This window comes from Salmo salar, chromosome ssa07, assembly GCF_905237065.1.
Source record: "Salmo salar chromosome ssa07, Ssal_v3.1, whole genome shotgun sequence".
NCBI lineage: Eukaryota > Metazoa > Chordata > Actinopteri > Salmoniformes > Salmonidae > Salmo > Salmo salar.
In genome coordinates, this window is record NC_059448.1 from 20,115,069 (window position 1) to 20,141,288 (window position 26,220).

General features: G+C 41.2%; 1 protein-coding gene across 1 annotated transcript in view; it reads left to right on the forward strand.

The window, feature by feature from the left end:
- Window positions 1-26,220, forward strand: part of LOC106608787 (phospholipid-transporting ATPase ABCA1) — a 305,836-nt gene that overhangs the window by 55,155 nt on the left and 224,461 nt on the right. The window contains exons 8-12 of the mRNA XM_014206928.2: window positions 547-627; window positions 891-1,098; window positions 8,199-8,338; window positions 16,260-16,376; window positions 21,009-21,206. Coding sequence (XP_014062403.2) covers window positions 547-627; window positions 891-1,098; window positions 8,199-8,338; window positions 16,260-16,376; window positions 21,009-21,206 — 744 coding nt within the window. The remainder of the gene's footprint in view (window positions 1-546; window positions 628-890; window positions 1,099-8,198; window positions 8,339-16,259; window positions 16,377-21,008; window positions 21,207-26,220) is intronic.

Consider the following 26,220-nt stretch of genomic DNA (forward strand, 5'->3'; position numbering starts at 1 on the left):
AACTAAGTTAACACATTTTGATGGAGAGCACTATTGGAAAAATGCCGTGTCTAGGTTTTTTTTCTTCCAATGTAACAGTTACTATACTTAATATAGTGTTGTTTGTCCTCAAGCAACCATTGTTTTAAACTGAGAGGACATGCACCTGAACAATGAAATACATAAATACTCTCTGTCGGCCAATTTTATTGCAAACACCTGAGGTGTTTGATGTAACATTTGAGGTGTTAGCTAAAAGGGGAAGTTCAGTATTTTACAACTTTATGTTAGATGGTTCCTCACTCTGAAAGTAGTCTATTGGCTACAATAAACTGTAGTCCATGGTTTTAAACACCCACTACAAACATCAGCAAACTTGTAAGCTAAAAGCGATGGGAGTTATGAGCAACAGTTAATTCAGATTGAGGAACCATGCATCTTACATTAAGTTGTAAAATACTGAACTTCCCCTTTAATACCCTTAAGCCTGTTACAAACAAATACGCATTATGTATTGGATATTACTCAACAACATTTGCTAAATCAACTTCTTATTCCCTCATTTAGCTACCTTTGGATGTGAATCCGGCAGAGACATTTGGATTAGTGGGGAGAACTACAGAAGATGCATTACATGTGATTGATGAGGTTGGTGTGGTAGTTATTTACCATCTGAAAGGATAGTGGGCCTACATGGAAATCTAATAACATTCAGTATGTGTCACCCAGTAACCCCTATATGACTCATTGTAATCAATAACAATAATGGAAATATAAAGACACGTCTATTGAGCAATTGCATGATAATGGATAGAATCATATCAATTTGTTGTCTTGAAGTCAATAAATGAAGTACTACACTGCCATTTTCTGATAATTTGTTGTTGTAATAACCCCCTTCACCAATACAGATGAACAAGTTGCAGAACTCAATGTTGTTCAAGTCCGCTAACACGTTGGATTTCAAAGCGGATGCGTTTGGTAGTCTGAACATGCTACTATGTGGCAAAGCTCCAGACTCCAACTCCACAAATACCACCATGAATTTCTCTGCTTCTGGACTGACGAGGAATGACACAGAAAACAGTGAATTACTGGATGCCAGGAACCGCAGTTCCAGTAAGTATAGTTAATAGTACACAATACCTTGACCTATCAAAATACTGACTTCAATTGTTGATATTTTACAAAACAAGTACTGTCATTCAAGGTAACATTTTGGTGTTGTTCTCTACACTATGAAGCAGACATAAATGTTATATATTTGTGACACTAAATGGTTCTTATATTTTTATTTGATACAGTATATTGTATTAACGTATAGTCATTTCCCAGTAAGCCAAAACTGGTTCTGTGAAAGTTCCCAGAACATTTCATTAAATTGTGGTAAAAGTGTAAAAAACATTCCCTCCAAAACTTATAGTAACACAACATATGTCCAGTTGTGTAGACAATTATACAATGCTTGTATTAGGGTGCAAAAAACATTCCTCTGATGTTAACAGAACATATTTTTTTGTGGGGACAATACAAAAAATAGGTTCCCAAAACACAAAATAGTTGATGACCTTCATACAATGGTTGTATCAGGGTGCACAAAACTTTCCCTCAATGTTCCTTAACAATGTTAGTCCTTAACAGTAAATTATATTTTACTGTAAAGGAATTTTGTTGTACAACAGTTCATGTGGAAACGCATATGGCAATTGTGATATTTATAGACGTTTTTGAACATTTTGAAATAATTATATATTGTAGATCCATTGATTCTTAAACAATATCAAGCCTTGAAATAGCGTATTATTATTGTGAAAAGGGTTCTTCGATCAGTTGTTCTGTCAAACAGCTAGCCATGTTGTGTAATGTACAGTATGTATACACAGCACAGACATGGCACTGCACCATGTTCAGAAATGACATTCATGAATGCTTCAAAGGTCACATTTGTCAAGTGGAATGTGTATAATTCCTGTGAACACTGACGATTTGTTCAAAACATAGGCTGCAATAAGCTTCCTCCAATGACAACAAATCCATTTAGTACAACAGTTACCTGCTAGGCATACACATGTGGTTGCTAATCCCAACGACATGAAATAAATATGACTTTCTGTTTTCCAACAAACGGTCATGCTTTAAAATGCAGCAGAGCCCTTGTCTGTTCTGTTTATTGATTTATTGAGTTAAAGTTTTTTAAGGTCAGAAGATGCCATACTAAAAACCCAGAGAGTCAGAGGTCATTCAATTCAAAATTCATCAATAATAAAAACGCAGTTTCTGTCTAAAGAGAAAAGACTAACAAGGGAAATAAACAAACTAATAGTACAGGTAGTTAGCAATAAAAACGATACTACTGTCACGTATACAGCGCTCGAGGTCACCAGACTGCTCATTATTACGCACACCTGTCACCATCGTTACGCACACCAGCGCCTCATCAGATTCACCTGGACTCCATCACCTGCCTCAGCTGGCTCGTCGGGCTCCCATGCCTCAGCTGGCTCGACGGGTTCCCACGCCTCGGCAGAGGCGACTGGCCTGCTCCTGGTCCCCGGGACCGTCCCTCTGGTCAGCATCCTGCGGCCGGAGCCGCGCGTCAGTGAGGGGATACTGTCACGTATACTCTGTGCGCTATTACGTACACCTGTCGCCATCGTTATGCGCACCAGCGCCTCATCAGACTCTCCTGGACTCCATCATCTGCCTGATTACCTTCCCTATATATGTCACTCCCTTTGGTTCTTTCCCTAGTCCTTATTGTTTCTGTTTCAGTGTTTCATGTCTATACACTACTCGTGTTTCTAGTTTTGTTCCTTGTGTTATTTATTATTAAGTCACTCCCTGTACTTGCTTCCCGATTCCCAGCGTACAGGTTACAACTACAGAGATCCAAAATAAGCTAAAGGAAAAACAAAAATAACTGATTCAAGATTCAAGAACGATCTAATGTGGTCTATTACAAACTGGATGGAATATGTAAAAAAATTATTCCCGAATCTTCAACACAAGAACGCTACCAAAAATAATTTGCAGAAACTCGTTACTAAAGACGGAGTCATCTATTATTCGCTAAATTATATTTTAAAAGAGGAAGCTAAATATTTTATATAAATATATATTCTCCATCTCATCCTCAACCTCTGACTGACAATTACTGTAAGGAATTCTTTAAAAAAAATGTCAATGAAAATTAACAAGTGAACAGAAAGATCAGTGCGAAGGCCAAATTACAGATGAATAACTTTTTGAGGTTATTAAATCCTTTCAGTCTGGAAAAACCCCAGGGCTTGATGGCATACCGGTAGAGATACAGTATATCAAGCCTTTTCTGATATACTCAAAGCTCCATTGTTAGCTTGTTTTAACTACTCTGCTACTACTACTACTACTCTGTCAGGCTGGCAGGAAGGTCTGATTTCACTATTATTCACAAGACCCAGATGGGATCCAAAAGATCCAGTCTATCTAAAAATACTAGCAAAATTGATAGCACTCAGAATTAAAAAGGTTTTACCAGGTAGTGTTCATCCTGATCAGACAGGTTTTTTACACGGACGATACATTGGAGAGAATATACGACAACTACTATGAATAAAATAACAAAATTAAACATCTAAGAAGCCAGACCTGGTATTTATAGCGGATATTGAAAAGGCCTTTGATAAAGCAAGGCTGGATTTTATTTATAAATGCCTTGATTTTTTAATTTCGGTGATTCTCTTATAAAATGGGTAAAAGTAATGTATCTCAACCCCAAGTGTAAAATAGTAAATAGCGGCTACTCCTCAGAGAGTTTTGAATTGTCAAGAGGAGTTTAACAAGGGTGTCCACTGTCACCATATCTATTCGTTAAGGCCATCGAAATGCTAGCTATTACAATCAGATCAAATAACATTAGAGGATTAGAAATCCAAGGCTTAAAAACAACGGTGTCCATGTATACTGATGACTCAAGTTTTATATTAAGTCCACAAGATAGATCCCTGCAATGTCTCATTGAAGATCTAGATAACTTTTCTGGACTCTCTGGACTAAAACTTAATTAACATAAGTGTACAATATTATGTATTGGATCTTAAAAGAAAACAGCTTTAACATTACACTGGAGTTTACCTATAAAATGACGGTGAAGTAGACATACTTGGTATTCATATCCCAAAATATATAAATAAGCACTCCACAATGAATTTCAATAGAAAACTTGTAAAAATAGACAAGATCCTGCAACCATGGAGAGGTAAATACCTGTCTTTTTATGGAAAAATTACACTGATTAACTCCTTAGTCATATCTCAGTTTACTTACTTATGGCGCTGCCTACTACTGATGATTCGTTTTTCAAATCATATGAGCAAAAAATATGTAGCTTTTTCTGGGATGCTAAACCAGACAAATAAAGCGTGCCAATCTATATAATGAATATGAACTGGGTGGGTTTCGGTTATTAAATATAAAAGCACTAAACCTCTCTCTAAAAGCTTCACTTATCCAAATGGTTCTCAAGTAGATTACTAAGAAAAACTCATCCATTGTTTAAAAATTGCCATTTTGCCTTTGTGCAGATTGCCATGACTCCTTTTCGATGAATTGAAAATAAAACTTTTTTCAAAGTATCTCTCTTTTTCAAACAAGCATTGCAGAGCTAGCTACATTTTCAATTTCACCCCCCTGAAAAGAAAACAAATAGTAAAACAAATATTATGGCTGAACTCAAATGTGCTGGTTGATAAAAGACCTGTATTTATGGAAAATATGTTTGAAAAGGGTGTTTTGTTTGTAAATTATATTGTAAATTGGAATGGTAGTGTTATGTCTTTTATGGAGTTATCAAAATTGTATGGGAAGGTCTGCTCAATCCAAGATTACAACCAATTGATTACAGCATTACCCCAAAAATGGAGGAGGCTGGTGGTCAATGGGAGGAGGTAGGGAAGATGTCTGTCTTCCCAATATAAAGGATCAAAACTGTTAGAGGAATAAAAATAGCATAAATAGGAAAGTATACCAGTTTCATTTGAGGACCAGGATGTTGACAGCTGTGCCATACAGATTGCAAACTAGTTGGGAAGTGATTTTTGATGTACCGATTCCATGCTACAGGGAGTATGAGTTGTGTGAGGGGTATTGGGGGTGGGGAATGGAATTATTAAAATATATATATTCGGGGGCGGGGAGGTGGTTTCCGATGGTTGAGGAGCAACTCTTGGAGAACTGTTGGGGGGGGGGGATCTTGGAGGGCTGGTGGCCTGGCGGTTGGGAGCTTGGGCCGGTGGCTCATGGGTCGCTGGTTCTGGGTTGCTGGTTCGGGTCCCCGTTTTTGACCTTCTGGGAGATCTGTTGACTTGCCCTTGTGCAGAACGTTGACCCTAGTTGCTTCTGTGGGTCACTCTGGATGGGAATCTGTTAGATGACTAATGTGATGTAGATGTTGAGCGGCTTCACTGCAAGTAGATCCTATGTTTTAAATATTCAATAGAAAAAAACAAAAGAAACTGAGTCTAAACCCTTATCAGGGGTCTGACCCGTCAAATCAAGCTATTTATTTACATTGCCGAGTTCCTCATTACACAAATGTTTGTCCCTCTGCTTACCACAGATCGCAATTTCTCAAGTGTGATGTCTTTGGAGTTATACTAATTAGGGGCTGCACAATCCAATTCCATTAATTGCCTATTCGTTTGAGGATCCACAGAAAAAAATGAACGATTTTAATAAGCTTGGCTCTTCCCAGGAATAAAGTTACACTCTAAAGTGGATTTGTGTGCTGGTGCCACTACAAATTAGTAAAACAATGCAGCAGCCATTTGAAATGAGCGCAAACACCTCTGCCGGCATGCTAATAGCTTTTCTTGCTTCTTTTTATTGTTATGTAAAGTAAATGGGTATGGAATAAACATTTGCAAGGCTCCAAGTGCACTCTGAGGAATATTAAAATAGAAACAATAAAGGCTAGAAAAGACATTTGGTAAATACTCAATTTTGTTATCCCTCCCAAATTAATTCATGATGGCATTCAGCACCATCCAATAGCATCATTAAGGAAAATAACAGTGTAATAAACTTCTTTCCTTGGCAGTAAACTGTATTTTTGTTTAAAAGATTCTCCCACAATGAGATTAGTCCTTTCGATCGATCGTTTACAACCCCCACTGTGCTGGAGAATCACATATCTATTCATTCGTAGAAGAAAATGTGTGTAGGCCATTGAAATTTTTGATTTTGAAAGCCTATATAATACAGAATGACACATTAATTTAGCTGTTGTATTTTTATTGGTGTAGTTTTGTACAGGGAGGCTCTTTCTGTGAACTGACATGATTGTAAAATATTGATTAGATTGATATTATAGTTGCAGTACAGTTGCAGTGGAGCATTGTGTGTGTGTGTGCATGTGTGTTATGTGTGAGTGACAAAAGGAATTGTCTGTCTTTCACGTAAGAGAAATTCCTGCTTGAATGACACATATTCTGGAGAGTTCTATTTCAATGTTGGACGCAAGAGATGTTTGTTGTGGACAAGAGAAGCGGTGAAGTCTTGAGTGAGTGATGTGTGTGTTAGCCCAGTTAGGTAGGTGTGTGACTGACTGTGTGTTTGTGTGAGTTGTCTTGTTTCTGCGCTGTGCCGAGTTGATCCACTCTCCAGGGTACAACTCAAATTGATTAAATTTGCTAGGTAAGATGAGGGGCTGCCTAAACGCTCTAAGCAATTACTTGGCTGCAGCTCCCTGTGTAAAATATGGATTCAGTTCCTCACCGTTGTGTGATAAATCGTAACCTTTGGTCAGAATACGATGGTGAGTCACAGTTTTGGGGGAGATAAATATTCATACGGATAAGAATGGGCGGAAGACATTCATCCTGATGTCAATATTTATTGGACGGAAAGCTACAAGCCATGTGTCCGTGTGTACTTCCTGTCTAAGCAATGTGATTTTAGGAAATGACATCTGTGTAGTCGGGGGAAACAGCTGGCTGCAGTGAGGGCGACCATTAGCTCTTGACAGAGTCTCCCCGGAGCACCTGAGTAGGGATTGCCGCAAGGCAAAAGGCAAACGTTTATCGCACATCCTGCACTGCAACTGGCCACTAAAATCTTTGACGGCGTGATAGATAGCCAGCTGTGAAGGGAGCACTGTGGTAGAGGAGGTGGAACAGTCTTTTGGGTCGAGCTGACGTGCCATGTGTAGACGGACGGACAGAAACACAGAGCAGGACAGACTCTTAGACAAAGACGCAGTTACACATAGGACAGATGGATGGACAGACCACCATCAGAGGACAGCCAGGCTGCCAGACAGACAGACATATACACAGAGATGCTGAGCAAGACAGACAGACACATCCGCACACCCCGAGAGAAACACACACAAATGAAGGTTGCAGCACCTGTCACTGTGCTGTTCCCTTAGATCTATGTCTCTGCATAACCTACAAAGCACTCCAACCGACCTAGCAGTATTCACATTGGCAGATTGGATAAATTAATAATGATCCCGCTGCAGCTGAGCATATTGACTTGTTTTCTCCCTCCGTGTTGAGCACTCCCCACCTCCTATGTATTCAGCTAGACTACCGTACAAATGTCTTGCTCCATTCCTCTCTCCCCAGACATTGTTAGGTACACATTAATGGAGTCGTTCGGGGTCTTTGAAGTGTGGTAATTACATTAAATCCTCTGCATAGTTAAAAATGTTAACTTGACCGGTTGTGTCATATCGCCTGCTACTTCTATTATTTTAAGATGACTGTTTATTATCTCAGCAGTGACGTGCTGGTTTGTTGTGATTGCCAGCAGATTTCTGGCGATCTTTGTAATTGTACTCTGTGGTTCATCCATTATGTTCAGCATTCAGATTTTCCTTTCTCTAAACCAACGTCCCAAATGGCACCCAATTCCCTATATAGTGCAATACTTTTCACTAGGGCTCTGGTCAGAAGTAGTCCACTATAGGGAATAGGGTGCCATTTGAGATGGAACATTAATTTTAGGCTTCTAACCCTGAAACACAACAGATGAACAAACTTGCATTTTTATGGTAATTTTGATGGTAACAGATGGATAAAATGTGATGCCAACATAAAATGTTTTTGATGTTTGTTATTATCAAGATATCATTCATTTATCTTGTGTTGTATTGCGTAGTTTGGCCCATGTACTCGTTCAGACAGATTGCATTTTTCCATTATGAAGTTATTAACAGGTGTATTCTCTCTCACCAGGTGCCTTCTGCAAAATATTGATTGATAATCTTGAGGGAACTCCTGGCCTACGTGTTGTCTGGAGTACGTTTCGGCCCCTAATCCAAGGGAAGGTCCTCTACACCCCTGACACACCTGCCACTCGACTAATGGTGAAAGAGGTAAGTAAAAGAGGAACTCATATTGTATGCACATCGGTTCAGGTGCTGGACCGGCAAAAAAACCATAAAAGTGAGGGTCAATTTGAATAGAAGTCAGTGAAGAGAACTGAAAGTAAACTGATGTCTGCAACACTCATATCAGTGTCATGGACGTTTACACTCATTTCAGTGTCATGGATGTTTACATTCATATCAGTGTTATGGACGTTTACTCTCATTTCAGTGTCGTGGACGTTTACTCACATTTCAGTGTCGTGGAAGTTTACACTCGTATCAGTGTTATGGACGTTTACACTCGAATCAGTGTCATGGACATTTACACTCGTATCAGTGTCATGGACATTTACACTCGTATCAGTGCCATGGACGTTTACACAAATATCAGTGTCATGGACGTTTACACAAATATCAGTGTCATGGAAGTTTACACTCATACTGTATCAGTGTCATGGACGTTTACATTCATATCAGTGTCATGGACGTTTAAACTCGTATCAGTGTCATGGACGTTTACACTCTGTAACGGCCATCGTCAAAATGAGACCAAGGTGCAGCGGAGGATGTGTTCATCATGAATGATTTTAATGGACCGAATGAACACTTTACAAAAATAAACCAAAAACGACCAGCAACAGTTCTGTCAGGTTTAACAAAACTAAACATGAAAATAATCACCCACAAACCCCAAAGGAAAAACAGGCTGCCGATGTATGACTCTCAATCAGCAACAACGATCTACAGCTGTTCCTGATTGAGAGCCATACACGGCCGAAACAAAGTAATACACCAACATAGAAAACGGAACATAGAACACCCACCCATGTCACACCCTGGCCTAACCAAAAATAGAGAACAAAAAACCATGGCCAGGGCGTTACACACTCGTATCAGTGCCATGGACGTTTACAATCGTATCAGTGTCATGGACGTTTACACTCACATCAATGTCATGGACGTTGACACTCGTATCAGTGTCATGGACGTTTACACTCATACTGTATCATGGGTGTTTACAATCATGGCTATGTCATGGATGTTTACACTCATCAGTGCATATTTTCACTCCACAAATCAGGAGGCATTTACATTAGCTGGTAAATAAAAACGTGATGATACACGCTATGAACCCGTCTCCAAAAAACAGCTAGGGAGAGGAATGGAGAACACACTCGGGGGAGATGTAAAATGTAATGTATTTTTCATGAAGTTTCTCCAGATATTAACATCATTTTGACAACGGCATAAACAAAACAAACAAATGTCTAGAAGCTGTAGGGAATTGGATGTGGAAAATATCCAGTGCGATAGTGACTTCTTCCGGATCCACCAACTTCACAGCGACCGGCTCAGTCTCATTTTACATTTACCTTTTAGTCATTTAGCAGACGCTTTTATCCAGAGCGACTTACAGTAGTGAATGCATACATTTCATACATTATTTTTTTCTCCGTACTGGTCCCCCGTGGGAATTGAACCCACAACCCTGGCGTTGCAAACAGCATGCTCTACCAACTGAGCCACACGGGACTGGCATAGGGGCCCGTCTTTACACTCGGCACAGGTCGATATGAGTGTCATGGACTGTCACGTCCTGACCATAGAAAGATGTTATATTCGATGGTAGAGTAGGTCAGGGCGTGACAGGTTTTTTTTTCTAGTTTAGATTTTCTATGTTGTTATGTTCTAGTTTTTGTATTTCTATGTTGTTGTTTTTTGGGGCTGATCTCCAATTAGAGGCAGCTGGTCATCGTTGTCTCTAATTGGAGATCGTACTTAAGTAGGTGTTTTTCCCACCTGGGTTTGTGGGAGATTGGTTTTGAGTTAGTGTATGTTTTAACTCTGCGTCACGGTTTGTTATTTTTGTTCGTTCAGTTTATTGTGTATGTATTTCATAGTTTCACAGTGAAAATAAAATGTGGAACGACACAGACGCTGCACTTTGATCCGCTCCTTCCTACGACAACCGTGACGTGGACGTTTACAATCATGTCGGTGTCATGGACGTTTACACTCATATCAGTGTCATGGACGTTTACACTCATATTGTATCAGTGTCATTGACGTTTACACTCATGTCAGTGTCATGGACGTTAACATTCGTATCAGTGTCACGGACGTTTACACTCGTATCAGTGTCATGGACATTTATATTAATTTCAGTGGCATGGACGATTACACTCGTATCAGTGTAATGGACGTTTACACTCACACTGTATCAGTGTCATGGACGTTTACACTCGTATCAGTGTCATGGAAATGTATATTAATTTCAGTGGCATGGACGTTTACACTCATATCAGTGTCATGGACGTTTACACTCATACTGTATCAGTGTCATGGATGTTTAAATTCATATCAGTGTCATGGACATTTAAACTAATTTCAGTGTCATGGACGTTTACATTCATATCAGTGTCATCGACGTTTACAATCATATCAGAGGCATGGATGTTTACACTCATGTCAGTGTCATGGACGTTTACACTCATACTGTATCAGTGTCATGGACGTTTACAATCATGTCGGTGTCATGGACGTTTGCACTCATATCAGTGTCATGGACATTTATATTCATTTCAGTGGCATGGCCGTTTACAATTGTATCGGTGTCATGGACTTTTACACTCATACAATATGAGTGTCATGGACGTTTACACTCATAAGTGTCATGGACGTTTACACCCATACTGTATCATTGTCATGGACGTTTATATTAATTTCAGTGGCATGGACGATTACACTCGTATCAGTGTAATGGACGTTTACACTCACACTGTATCAGTGTCATCAATGTTTACAGTCACATCAATGTCATGGACAATTACACTCGTATCAGTGGAATGGACGTTTACACTCACACTGTATCAGTGTCATCAATGTTTACAGTCACATCAATGTCATGGACAATTACACTCATTTCAGTGGAATGGACGTTTACACTCATTTCAGTGGAATGGTCATATAAAATCGTATCAGTGTCATGGACTGACAGCGACCGGCTCAGTCTCATTTTACATTTACCTTTTAGTCATTTAGCACACGCTCTTATCCAGAGCGACTTACAGTAGTGAGTGCATTCATTTCATACATTTTTGTCTCTGTACTGGTCCCCCGTTGGAGTCGAACCCACAACCCTGGCGTTGCAAACAGCATGCTCTACCAACTGAGCCCCACGGGACTGGCATAGGGGCCTGACTTTACACTCGGCACAGGTCGATATGAGTGTCATGGACAGTCACGTCCTGACCATAGAAAGATGTTATTTTCGATGGTAGAGTAGGTCAGCGCGTGACAGTTTTTTTTTTCTTCTAGTTTAGATCTTCTATGTTATGTTCTAGTTTTTGTATTTCTATGTTGTTGGACGTTTACACTCACATCAATGTCATGGACATTTACACTTATCAGTGTCATGGACGTTTACACTCATATCAGTGTCATGGACGTTTACACTCATACTGTATCAGTGTCATGGACGTTTACAATCATGGCTGTGTCATGGATGTTTACAGTCATATCAGTGTCATGGACATTTACAGTCATATCAGTGTCATGGACGTTTACTCTCATTTCAGTGTCATGGATGTTTACACTCGTATCAGTGTCATGGACGTTTACACTCGTATCAGTGTCCTGGACGTTTACAATCGTATCAGTGTCCTGGACGTTTACCATCGTATCAGTCTCATGGACGTTTACACTCGTATCAGTGTCATGGATGTTTACACTCATACTGTATCAGTGTCATTGACATTTACACTCATACTGTATCAGTGTCATGGACGTTTACACTCATACTGTATCAGTGTCATGGACGTTTACACTCATACTGTATCAGTGTCATGGACGTTTACACTCGTATTAGTGTCATGGACGTTTACACTCGTATTAGTGTCATGGACGTTTACACTCGTATCAGTGTCATGGACAATTACACTAATTTCAGTGTCATGGACAATTACACTCTGTAACGGCTGTCGTAGAGAGGGGACCAAAGCGCAGCGTGTTGATTGCTCATGATGAATATTTGTTATAACTCAAAACACTACAGGAAAAATAACAAGAGGGAAAACGAAAGCATACAGTTCTGTCCCTCTGCTTCAGTACCACCGGACTGTGGATCGTCGGAGGAGGAACCGGACTGTAGATCATCGCCGGAGGCTCTGGGCTGCAGGCCGCCGCTGGAGACTCTTGGGCTGCAGGCCGCCGCTGGAGACTCTTGGGCTGCAGGCCGCCGCTGGAGACTCTTGGGCTGCAGGCCGCCGCTGGAGACTCTTGGGCTGCAGGCCGCCGCTGGAGACTCTTGGGCTGCAGGCCGCCGCTGGAGACTCTTGGGCTGCAGGCCGCCGCTGGAGACTCTTGGGCTGCAGGCCGCCGCTGGAGACTCCGGGCTGCAGGGAGACTCTGGGCCGCAGGCCGCCGCTGGAGACTCCGGGCCGCAGGCCGCCGCTGGAGACTCCGGGCCGCAGGCCGCCGCTGGAGACTCTTGGGCCGCAGGCCGCCCCTGGAGACTCTTGGGCCGCAGGCCGCCCCTGGAGACTCTTGGGCCGCAGGCCGCCGCTGGAGACTCTTGGGCCGCAGGCCGCCGCTGGAGACTCTTGGGCTGCAGGGAGACTCCGGGCCGCAGGCCGCCGCTGGAGACTCCGGGCCGCAGGCCGCCGCTGGAGACTCCGGGCCGCAGGCCGTCGCTGGAGGCTCCGCGCCGGGGAGCGTCGCTGGAGGCTCCGGACCGGGGAGCGTCGCTGGAGGCTCCGGACCGGGGAGCGTCGCTGCAGGCTCCGCGCCATGGATCGTCGCTACAGGTTCTGCGCCATGGATCGTCACTGGAAGCTTTGTGCCATGGATCATCACTACAGGCTCTGGGCCATGGATTATCTCTGGAGGCTCCGTGCCATGGATCATCCCTACAGGCTCCGGGCCATGGACCATCACTGGATGCTTCGTGCCATGGATCATCTCTACAGGCTTCAGACCATAGATCATCACTGGAGGCTTCTTTCGTGGAGCTGGAATAGGTCTCACCGGACTAGGGAACGTCGCTGGGAGTTCTAGATTAGGGAACGTTGCTGGAGGCCGGGTGCGCAGAGCAGGCACAGGGTATACTGGGCCGTGGAGGCGCACTGGAGGTCTGGAGCTTATGGCTGGCACAACCCGTCCTGGCTGGATAACCCCCGTAGCCCGGCAAGCGAGGGGCGTTGTAACAGGTCGCACAGGTTTGTGCTGGCGAACTGGGGGTACCGTGCGTAGAGCTGGTGCAGGATAACCTGGGCCGAAGAGACGCACCGGAGACCAGGAATGCTGAGCAGGCACAATCCTTCCTGTATGAATGCTAACTCTAGCACGGCAACTGTGGGAAGCTTGCACCGAGCGCACCGGGCTGTAGCTGCACACTGGCGACACAGTGCGCATCCCCGCATAACACGGTGCTTGCTCGATCACTCGCTCCCCACGGTAAGCACTGGGAGTTGGCTCAGGTCTCAACCCCGACTTCGCCAATCTCCCCGTGTGCCCCCTCCCGGGCCTCTCGGGCTTCCGTTGTTGCCGTACTTGTTCCTCATAGTATCGCCGTTCTGCTTTCGCTGCCTCCATTTCCTCCTTCGGAAGGCGATACTCCCCGTCCTGCCTCCAGGGTCCCTTCCCGTCTAGGATTTACTCCCAGGTCCATTCATCCTGCCCACGCTGCTTGGTCCTTTGGTGGTGGGTAGTTCTGTAACGGCTGTCGTAGAGAGGGGACCAAAGCGCAGCGTGTTGATTGCTCATGATGAATATTTATTATAACTCAAAACACTACAGGAAAAATAACAAAGAGGGAAAACGAAAGCGCACAGTTCTGTCAGGTACATAAACTACACAGAAGACAACTACCCACAAACACAGGTGGAAAAAAACCCTACTTAAGTTTGATCTCCAATTAGAGACAACGAGGACCTGTCACGCCCTGGCCATAGAGAGGTTTTTTGTTCTCTATTTTGGTTAGGCCAGGGTGTGACTAGGGTGGGCATTCTATGTTCTTTTTTCGATGTTTTTATATTTCTTTGTTTTGGCCTGGTATGGCTCTCAATCAGGGACAGCTGTACATCATTGTCACTGATTGGGAGCCATACTTAGGCAGCCTGTTTTCCTTTGGGTTTTTGTGGGTAGTTGTTTCTGTTGTGTGGTTTGCACCTGACAGAACTGTTGGCTTTCGTTGGTTTCTTAAGTTCAAGTGTTTCGTATTATTAAAACTTCAATATGAACACTCACCACGCTGCATCTTGGTCCCCTCTGTCAGACGATCGTTACAGGACCTAATTGGAGATCATCCCAAATATCCACAAAACATAGAAATAGAAAAACTAGAACCTAAACATAGATATACAAAACATAGAAAAACACAAAACAGCCCCTGTCACGCCCTGACCTACTCTACCATAGAAAATAACATCTTACTATGGTCAGGACGTGACACACTCGTATCAGTGTCAAGGACGTTTACACTCATACTGTATCAGTGTCATGGACGTTTACATTCATATCAGTGTCATGGACGTTTACACTCGGAACAGTGTCATCAACGATTACACTCATACTGTATCAGTGTCATGGACATTTACAATCATGTCGGTGTCATGGACATTTACACTCATATCAGTGTCATGGACGTTTACACACGTATCAGTGTCATGGACGTTTACACTCGTATCAGTGTCATGGACATTTACACTCATACTGTATCATTGTCGTGGACGTTTACACTAGTACCAGTGTCATGGATGTTTACACTCGTCTCAGTGTCATGGACAATTACACTAATTTCAGTGGCATGGACGTTTACACTCATATCAGTGTCATGGAAGTTTACACTCATACTGTATCAGTGTCATGGACATTTACAATCATGTCGGTGTCATGGATGTTTACACTTAAAATCAGTGTCATGGACGTTTACACGCGTGTCATGGACGTTTACACTCGTATCAGTGTCATGGACGTTTACACTCGTATCAGTGTCATGGAAATGTACACTCATACTGTATCAGTGTCATGGACGTTTACACTCATGTCAGTGTCATGGACGTTTACACTCATGTCAGTGTCATGGACGTTTACACTCATGTCAGTGTCATGGACGTTTACACTCATGTCAGTGTCATGGACGTTTACACTCATGTCAGTGTCATGGACGTTTACACTCATATCAGTGTCATGGACGTTTACACTCATATCAGAGTCATTTACTTTCATGTAGTACATGTACTCCCTAATATTTCCTAAAATGTACAAACCTGTTAAGTGACATTACTTGGTGTCTATGTAAGTAGCTTGTACAATTAAAACTTTTGCCATTGTATCTAATTGCATATTTTCACTACACAAATCAGGAGGCATTTACATTAGCTGGTAAATAAAAATGTGATGATACATGCTATGAACCCGTCTCCAAAAAATAGCTAGGGAGAGGAGATGGAGAACACACTCGGGGGAGATGGAAAATGTAATGTATTTTTCATGAAGTTTCTCCAGATATTAACATCATTTTGACAACGGCATAAACAAAACAAACAAATGTCGAGAAGCTGTAGGGAATTGGATGTGGAAAATATCCAGTGAGATAATGACTTCTACCGGATCCACCAACTTCACAGCGACCGGCTCGGTCTTGGCATAGGGGCCCGTCTTTACACTCGGCACAGGCCGATTGTTTACATCTCAGTGCTCGGGATTAAATAACCCTGTTTACATTAGTCACAACGGGGGGTATAGGAATCAGATGAGTCTCCTGGGGGTTAGGTGAAAGTACGAAGAAGCAGTATGTTCTCAAGGTCGGACTGGCTGCAAAATAAATTAGATAGCACAGTGGGAATTCCATCAATTGGAGGACGACGAGATATGGCATTTTCCATGTTTTAATCACCAGACCGTACATCTCTCTATCTTGTTTCAGGCAAATAGCACATTCAATGCGTTGGCCATGATAAAAGAGCTGGCGCAAGCTTGGGAGGATTTCAGACAACTTGTTTGGGACTACTTTCAAAATGGCCGCCAAGTCAATGCCCTGCGGGTAAGATTTATGACTCCTTCAACAGAAACACAGATATTTGATGTACTGTACTGCACCGGAGAGCTGGTTTACATGTATTCGATGTTAGACAAGGCTGAGTGATTATGTCTAATGTTAAAGTAACTGTCCAGGGTTTCCAGATTTCTATGAAATATTAACTATAATTAATTACAATATGAGTTAAATAGTTTTCCTTCCAAAATATTGTAATTAAGTATGTTAAAATCTGCTTTTCTGTGTTGGGATGGTGTGGGCGTAGCCCAACAACAGAATGGTGTGGGCGTATACTAGGGTTGAAGGGTGGGAACCCGGTTTTCCAAGATTTACTGGGATTTACAGCCTAAAACCACTCCCTTTTCCCGGGATAGTAATTGCGAGAAACTGGTAAATTATAATAAATTCTTTATATGAACAGCATGGTGTGAAATGGAACTGTTAAATTATATGCAATGTCTGAATCTCGCTTCTCTGTGGCCTCTGCATGATGAATTAACACTCAGGGCTGTCTGTCGCCAACACTGGGGACAGACAGTCCATCTCAGTATGGAACGCAGTTCACAATGCATGTAGACCTATCATCTCATTATGGTAACTTTTTTTTCTTGTGCCAGGTAGGCCTACATTTGCTAAAGCATAGCCTATTCTACAGTAATAGAAAGACTGAATGCTCGTCTAATTTACCCATCTCCATCTGGCTTTCGGGGGTCACCTTGTTTTTAATTTTACAGATGATCATTTTTTAAACTGCAGCTGCAGTTTTAAAACAGCTATTGAGCACTCTCCTGCCGTCTTTCTCTCTTTCCATCAACTCTAATCAAATTGCATCCAAAATAGATAATCCTGTTCTAAATTGATATGTAGCCCTATATATAGATGTCTTAGCCTACCTATTTCACGTAATACATTCAATGCAGTATTAGCCCTATATTTAGCTAATTAATGATGGCTTATACATAATATGCATAAGCAGATCCTGTAGGGGATGCTCTTTAGCTCTTGGAGTCCCATGCAGGAAAGCTAGACTAGAGTAGCATGATTATTTTTTTGCATTTCTTATACCAATAGACTATTCAAAGAGGGACGCAAGCTCTTTTTTGCTGAATGTTAAATACAGAAGCCAATAGAACTCATGGGTAGTTTGAAAGAAGAGCGAATGCACGATGGCGATAGGCTATAGCAGATATGTATTCAGACCCATAACCATTCAATCTTCCTGAAGAGAAGTGAAAGCCTTCTGCATCTAATTCTATTCCCATATTATTCAAGGATGTCATTAGAATGATGAAGATAAGGACAACGAAACTTATTTCATTTAACTGGTAAAAGCAAGTAAGGAATGAAGCAACAATAGAGAGAGAAAGAGGAGGTAGGCTAATAACATTAGAGGAAATATTATGAAAGGTATAGATGCGTCAGCCTACTAATTATACAAACAGGCACTATTGTTTTCAAAAATGTTATCAAACTCTCTAGCCTATACTTGTAACTTTGTAGACCGCATGTGCGGCACCAGAATCGCATGTTCTCTTCTGCTTTATCATGGTTTGAACGATGTGCGTAATTCCAGTCCATATAATACAGTAGAATACAATACAGTACAGTAATACAGTTCACACTCAAAAAGATTAGTCTAAAGGAGCTAGTTTAATTTATTTACCCAAGAGAGCACATCGCTAGCTATATCTATGGGCTTTTATGTTTTTATGCCTTATACTGCTTTTGAATGACACTTCTGGTTTTGTCGGGAAATACCGGTTTACCCGGGAGAAAAGTGATTTATTCTCGGGATGGAACATTTGTAAAATACTGTTTTTCAAGTGTTGTTTGTCCAATTAATGCTTTGGCCACAAATATGAGTATAGGACGAGTCAACAACATTATTTGGGTATGAGTTAACAGAATATGAACTTTTAAAAGTGAGATTTTAACTGGACAGTTACTTTAGTGTAAGTGATAAATTAATCAAGTTGAAAAGAGCTTTAATACCAGTATCAATTCGTTGTAATAATCCTTGTCCACTTTCATTTTGAATGACGTACTGTACACAAGCCTTCCTGTCTGATGTTGAAAATATCCGCGTGCAGCAAGAAAGAAAGAGTATACTGTTTCCACTAGGAATATTTATAAACCTTTGAGAACTGCTTTTCTTACCTGATATCTCTCAACAATGGAGTCCTACATTTCCCACCCTAAAATGTTTTTAACACTAATTCAGCTGAAAAATATACATTCATTGTAGCATATGGAAATTGTGAAAAATAAAGTAATTATGGTTAAGTGCTGCGTAACTTTCACCTCGGCAGTCAGGGAAGAGGATTAGCTTCCCTGTTCCCTTGAAGAAGATATTACTCCCGTGTCACCTGAAATGAGCTTATGGGCAGCTAGGGGAGAACGTAGCCGAGCGCTCCATATAGCCAGGGTATTCATTACCCTAGCCCTAACCTTTACACAAATGGACCCGGCCATTCTCCTTTGTCTTCATTTTCGGCGGCCGACCGACTCCCCTCAGAACGGGTAGCTCTGCTGGTATGTCATCTTCTCCAGAGGTCTCTCAAGGTTTTGGCAACTTTCTACATTGATGGCGGCAATCGGGGCACAGCTGAGTTATCAGCCGAGCTGAAGAAAGAGAATCTCAAAAATCCCAAATGAACCCCTAGCCCCGGAAAGGATCTAGGAGGATTGAATAGGTCTAAGCAATATGTTGACAATTTCACCTTGACTGTCAAAGGCAAGATGAAGATACAACAAATTTGCTTACACCCATTCAACCCTTTCAGATCTACGCATGTGCATAGGGGAGAGGGGATAGTTCAGGTTAGGATAGGGAACTTCATGTTTACAAGCTTGATCTTAAGTGTTTCCCATATCATTTACTGTAGCTATACTTGCTATTTTCTTGACTAATTCAGGACTTATGCCATTGAGAAAGCAGTAAAATAAAATCAGTAAGATAAACGACAAATTCAAACCTAACAAGGAAATGTCCAATACTATTTTAGTAAAAGCACTATTCTCAAACTCTACCATTTCCAAAAAGTATTACTAGTTCAAATCTTGCCAACAGGTAAAACTATAGGTTTACAACATCAATTCAACATTCTATTACAGTAAAAGAGCAACTGATTATTAACAGTTGCCATTTAGTAGACACCAAACCAGTGACCAGCTTGAAAAATGTCAAGCAGAAATTATTATTAGAAAATGCTATGAGGGCTGGTTTGAGTTTTCTTTGGCAGTTGGTAGTCTGTTTTCGTTCGAAGACCTCATGTCGGATAATGACATTTGACACGTGGACGCCAAGGTTAAATGGCATATATGCAACAATCTGGCCCAAATGCCATTGAACGTTAAGAGTAGTAGAACATATATGCCATGTTTTAACAATTGAATTTCAGTGACCCTTACAAATATTATTTATTCTAAAATAAAGACACTGCATTGTTTACAATACATCTCTCTGCATGTTACAGATGTACCTCTTAAAACCTATATTAAGTATTCCATTCTCACTGGCACAGAATGGTTGAACTGATTTTTCGAAAAGGTCAGGAGAAACATGGAGATGACTTCATTTGACACTTTGACCCCATGCTAAACGGAATGTCATTCCCGAAGTGTTGACTTAGAAATGCCACTGAACACATTGCCCAGAATATGTTTGATGCGTGTGTCTGTGTGCGTTTCCAGCATGTTTTGACTTCAAATTATGCACACTACCTTTATGAGCAGACCATGTTCAATTTATGAAGTTATACAATACAACACTGTTATTATTGTGTTATTACATGGTTGCAATTTCATGGTTGCCAGCATACTGTATGTACCTTACAAAGCACACTGAGTGGAGCAGTCTCAGACAGATTGCATCCTATCCCCTTTATAGCCCCACAACTTTTGATCTGGGCCCATAGGGATCTAGTCAAAAGAAGTGCCCTATATAAGGAATAGGGTGCAATTTGGGACGCAGACAAAGTGTTTTAACCAAACCTGTACCAGGGAACATACAGTACCTGCGTAGGAAGCTTTTATGTAAGGACGCCCCAGTGTTCTACACCAGAGGAATAGGCGGCCGTTAGCTTTTTTTAAACGGCACAAATAGGAGGTCTGTAACAGCAAGGTCGTTTGCATCTAGATTAGCACATCTCTTCGTTAACTCTTTGAGTGTCGAGCGAAATCATGGCACGAGGCTCAAGCCGAGCTGACAGTGAAGAGTTAACACACAGCTGGTTCTTACCACACTGGGGTGAGGGCTGGGGGAAGAGGGGAGGCTGGGGAGAAGGGAGACAGTCACATGAATCACAGTGTGGGTGTGAGTGTGTGTGTGTAAACATGCCTAAGTGCATCTGCGTATGTGCAGGTGTGTGTGCCTGCATCATGGACCTCCATGGTCATGAAAAAAGTGGTTGTAAATTCCCAAGCCTGCAGTACAACAGTGCCATCTAGCTTAATGTTTCTAATTAATTCTCTCATAGAGAAAAAAGCAAAGTTCTGCAGGTGGGATGTCCTGGAATCTGCAGTTGTGCAGGTCCACAATTAGCTTCCACTGCATTCATTTCTCAGTGCATTAATTGTTTTATAATCTGATGAGTGTAAATTACCCACACAAACCCTCTCCTCTTGTTGCCAAACCAGGCAATGCTGGATAACCCTGTGTTTGTAGCCTTGCTCAACCAACGGCTCAAAGGCACAAGATGGACGGCAGAACTGCTCTCCAACTTCCTGTACAATGGGCCCCCCGAGGGTCGCCCCACGGGCATGCCGCCAAATGACTGGCGCAACGCGTTCAACACCACAAGCCAAATCCTGGACCTCCTGAAGAAGTTCATTGGGGTATGTTCATAATTTTGCTTCACATTGTCAAAAAAGTGATTTGATACCTTTTCCCCCTCTACAAAATACACTGACATTTTGTAATGTGTGTGTCTATGCATCCTAGCTCCATGATATGGGCTACAACTTTCAACACTGTGTCCTTTCACAGTATGTAATTTGATTGGGTGAATACGAAGAAAGGTTGCCAATTGTTTCAGTATATACAAAAGTCCATATCAATTGACCTTGACTACATTCAGAAAAACGCCTTACAATGTGTAGCCTACTGCTGTGGTAATAAAAAATAAAGATCGTTATAAGAATCCAAGGACACACATTTCTGTTACCGTAACAGCAGAAAACAAACGGCGCCCATCTCTACACATGGGGACGTGCAGGCAGTTGGGCGGACATTGACATATTGATCCGTAAGTTGGTTTGCAGCGATACACTACATTCTCCGCTGCTATGTGGCCCCACGAGTAGACTACAGACATATCTCAAATACCCTTATCCTCTTCCTTATTGCTAATACCTGGGAGATGACATCTTAGCCTCCTGGGGTTTAGCCACATGTGACAAATGAATTCCAAAGTAATGCAATCCATTTTTGGTCCTGATGGCATTCCATATCTCAAAATGGATGCCGGGATGAAGATGTTTACTCGCATATCATTTACCTGTTCACTGTCACAGACTCAATGCATGCTGAGCGTAGACGGGGGAAGAACATTTTAAATGTGCTCTCCCTCTCTCTCTAAGGGGCTTTATTGGCATGGGAAACATATGCTTACATTGCCAAAGCAAGTGAAGTAGATAATAAACAAAAGTGAAATAAACAATCAGAAATTAAAAGTAAACATTACACTCAAAACATTTCCAAAAGAAGAAAGACATTCAAATGTCATATTATATCTATATACAGTGTTGTAAAGATGTGCAAATAGGTAAAGTACAAAAGGGATTTGCAATGGTGTTTGTTCTTCATTAGTTGCTCTTTTCTTGTGGCAACAGGTCACAAATCTTGCTGCTGTGATTGCACACTGTATTTCACCCAATAGATATGGGAGTTGGATTTGTTTTCAAATTATTTGTGGGTCTGTGTAATCTGAAGGAAATATGTCTCTCTAATATGGTCATACATTTGGCAGGAGGTTAGGAAGTATAGCTCAGTTTCCATTTTGTGGGCAGTGTGACACAACAGGGGGATTAAGATATATTTATTTATTCTCTCTCTCTCTCGTTTGAATTTCGCTCGTGCTTTAAATGTTATCAGTGTATTAATCAAGAGTTCATGTAGTCAATACATGTCAAGCTTGAACTTTAAATAATTTCTATTTAATCTTTCAGGTCCTTTAAACCTAATAAGTCATATTACTAGTAATACAACATTGATGCTTTTTACACTTGTTGAATACTTTTACACTTTTTGAAAACGAAACACCAAATTGGATCCACACATTACATCCACAAGATGGATTAATCCACTATTAATTGTGTTAATAAACTTGAAACAACATTGTAGCTAATCATTGATGATATTCGACCAGCAGATATGTTTGGTCGTTAAAGATGTTGACTGGGTGCCTACAAGCTACTTCCTAAAGTGAGCCATAGATGAATTTAACTGAGTAGATAAACTTGATTTATACTCTGCGTTATCACCAAGGAAGCAGGCAGCTAGTCCTACCCAGCAATATATGCTGGCATCTGGGGGAAAACACACACACAGTATAAAGTATAAACACATGATTATCACATCATGGTGGGCCATATGAGAGGCATGCTCATCTAATCCCGCAGCTGTCAGTTAGCAGCACTCGCGTGGCCTCTACATCCTCTACAATCACTGTATTTGCTGCTACTCCCTACCCAATATCCTTCCATATCTGGAAGTGGTTCTACACCCCAAATGGCACCCTATTCCCTGTGCACTACTTTTGACCAGTGCCCATAAGGTGCCTTTAGGGACGCATCCTGGGTCTAATGTAGGGCAGCGAGAGATTGGTGGTGGTAGCACTATCAGTAGGTTAGTTCCTTAACTGGGATCGAAGTCCAAACATGGCAACGACTCAGGCTTGGCACAACCATGTCAAGTGGTTGGGGAAAAGCATGACGTATTTAACATACTTCCTGTTTCTCGTAATAGGATGGAGTAGTGTGAAGTTGCCTCTAGACGGTGATCTTGGATCAGTTTAGTATTTTCCCCTCTAATGGTTAAAGTTAGGATTGGGGCAGTTTTAAGCTGATCCGAGGTCTGCACCTAGGGGAACACTTCACCACTTAGCTAATAGGATTTTGATGGGTCGACTTAGGACAGTGGGCTTGTGCTGAATGACTGCTTAGCCTTTCCTCACTGGACCACTACAGATTAAAACGTTTTTAATGCAGTCGGTGTTTGATTCAGTGTTATTGTGATATGTTGTCATGGAGATTATGAACTAAGTGGAATATGGGAAGAATTTAAAAAATATGTATTTGTATAAGAGATGCTGCCACATGGTTGGTTATAGTATGTAAACCAATGGTGGTCATTTATAATGCATTGTGAGTAGACAAATGCATTAAACAAATGTAAACTTTTCCCACATTCAGGACAAACTGCCCAAGAATCATATAATGTACTCTATAACTAACAGCCAAAAATGTGACATGATGAATTTGGCCGTTCTGTTAACTCAATAAAAACATGTACATTGTATGCTGTCTGTGAATATAATATAGCATCATATAGGACCTTCTTTACTGAGAGAAAGTGTCACAAGGGTGGAGGAGATGTGTGTCTGGACAGCTGTCAAGACAGACTCACTCCCCGGATGGCTATAGCTCATTAAAGAAGGACATGGTGAGTTCTAGCTAACTACCAAACCTGTACCTCATGAGTATGTCTCAGCCATAGCCCAAAACATATCCCTTGGCACCTCCACATCATTTGTAACTCCGCTGTTGTCCAGTGTATTGTTTTCAGTGTCAGTACCAAAACATGTTTTTTCTCAGGCAAGTCTTATAGTTTCTACCCATCGCTTATTTTTGGAGAGCGGTATTGTAGAAAGGCTATATTCACTATAAATGTAAAAAAAAATGTGAGGAGCATTTATGCCAATATGATACGATCATGTTTAAATCTAAATCTTACTGTCTGTGTAGGATAAAAAATATTGTGTATGATAGTGCAGAAGAGCCAACCTGAGTTTATATGCACTGAGGCTCGAACTTCAGATCTACACACTCAAATCAGGTTTACAATAAGTTAGCAGTCTACCCTGAGAGCATTGATCAGAATTACAAATCATGTCACTTTAAACATTATGTACAACAATCTACCGAAGGTACTCTGATGTTGGATGTAGTTGAGTATTGTTGCTCTGAAAGCAGATACATATTGGTGAGTTGAAGTGAGGTGAGTGACGATTGCAGTGTTGGGGAAGCTACTCTGAAATTATAGTTTACCAAACTACCAATTACGTCACAGAAGTTAAGCTACTCTTAATAAAATAATAGTTTATGGGACCCCTTCCCGTTCTCATCCCGGTAACGGGATTGCTTGACAAGATAGCAAAAATCTAATAATTTCAATTTCTCAAACAATCAACTATTTTACACCATTTGAAAGATAAACACCTCTTTAATCCAACCACGTTGTCCGATTTCAAAGAGGCTTTACGGCAAAAGCATAAAGTTAGATTATGTAAGGACAGTACATTGACAAAACATTACACACAGCTATTTTCAATGCAAAGACAGGCGTCACCAAAAGCAGAAAACCAGCTAAAATTATGCACTAACCTTTGACAATCTTCATCAGATGACACTCCTAGGACATCATGTTACACAATACATGCATTCTTTTGTTCGATAAAGTTCATATTTATATATAAAAAGAGCATTTTACATCGGCGCGTGATGTTCAGAAAATATTTTCCCTCAAATGCTTCCGTGATCAGCGCTACAATTTACAAAATTACTATTCGAAAACATTGGTCAAATCTAATATTGTCATTCAAAGAATTATAGATTAACATCTCGTGAATGCAACCGCATTGCCAGATTTAAAAATAACTTTACTGGGCAATCACACTTTGCAATAAACGAGGTGCTATGCTCAGAAAAAAAGGCTAGGCAATACAGGTTAGCGCCATCTTGGAACCATCTAAAATCAAATATACTATTGTAAATATTCCCTTACCTTTGATTATCTTCATCAAAAGGCACTTCCAGTAATCCCAGGTCCACAACAAATGTAGTTTTGTTCGAAAAAGTTAATAATATATGTCCCAATAGCTCCTTCTTGTTAGCGCGTTCCGAAGGCTACTCATAATGTATGAGGCGCGCGGGACTTGTCGTCACGAATGTGCAAAAAATATATATTTACGTTCGTTCAAACATGTCAAACGTTGTATAACATAAATCTTTAGGGCCTTTTTCAATCAGAGCTTCAATAATATTCAAGGCGGATGATTGCATTGTCTTACTAAACGTTTCGGAACGAGAGGGTACCCACGGGCGCCCGCGTCATAGTAGTAATGGCCCTCCCCCTATGACCAACTTTCCAGGCCTCTCGTTCGGTCAGTTTCTACCGGAGAAGACTCATACCACTTTGTAAAGACTGTTGACATCTAGTGGAAGCCTTAGGAAGTGCTAAATGAATCCTAACTCACGGTGTGTTTCATAGGCAAAGTGTTGAAGGTGATTCCACAAATCAGATTTCCACGTCCTGCATGGAATCTTCTCAGGTTTTGCTCTGCCATATGAGTTCTGTTATACTCACAGACACCATTCAAACAGTTTTAGAAACTTTAGACTGTTTTCTATCCAAATCTACTAATTATATGCATATTCTAGTTACTGGGCAGGAGTAGTAACCAGATTAAATCAGATTAAATCGGGTACGTTTTTTATCCGACCGTGCAAATACTGCCCCCTAGCCCCAACTAAAGCTACTTTGAAAAAGTAGTTCACTACATCCAAGATACTGAAAATGATCATATCTGAATCTGAAATGTCAGACTGCAAATTGCAAGAAGACATCACA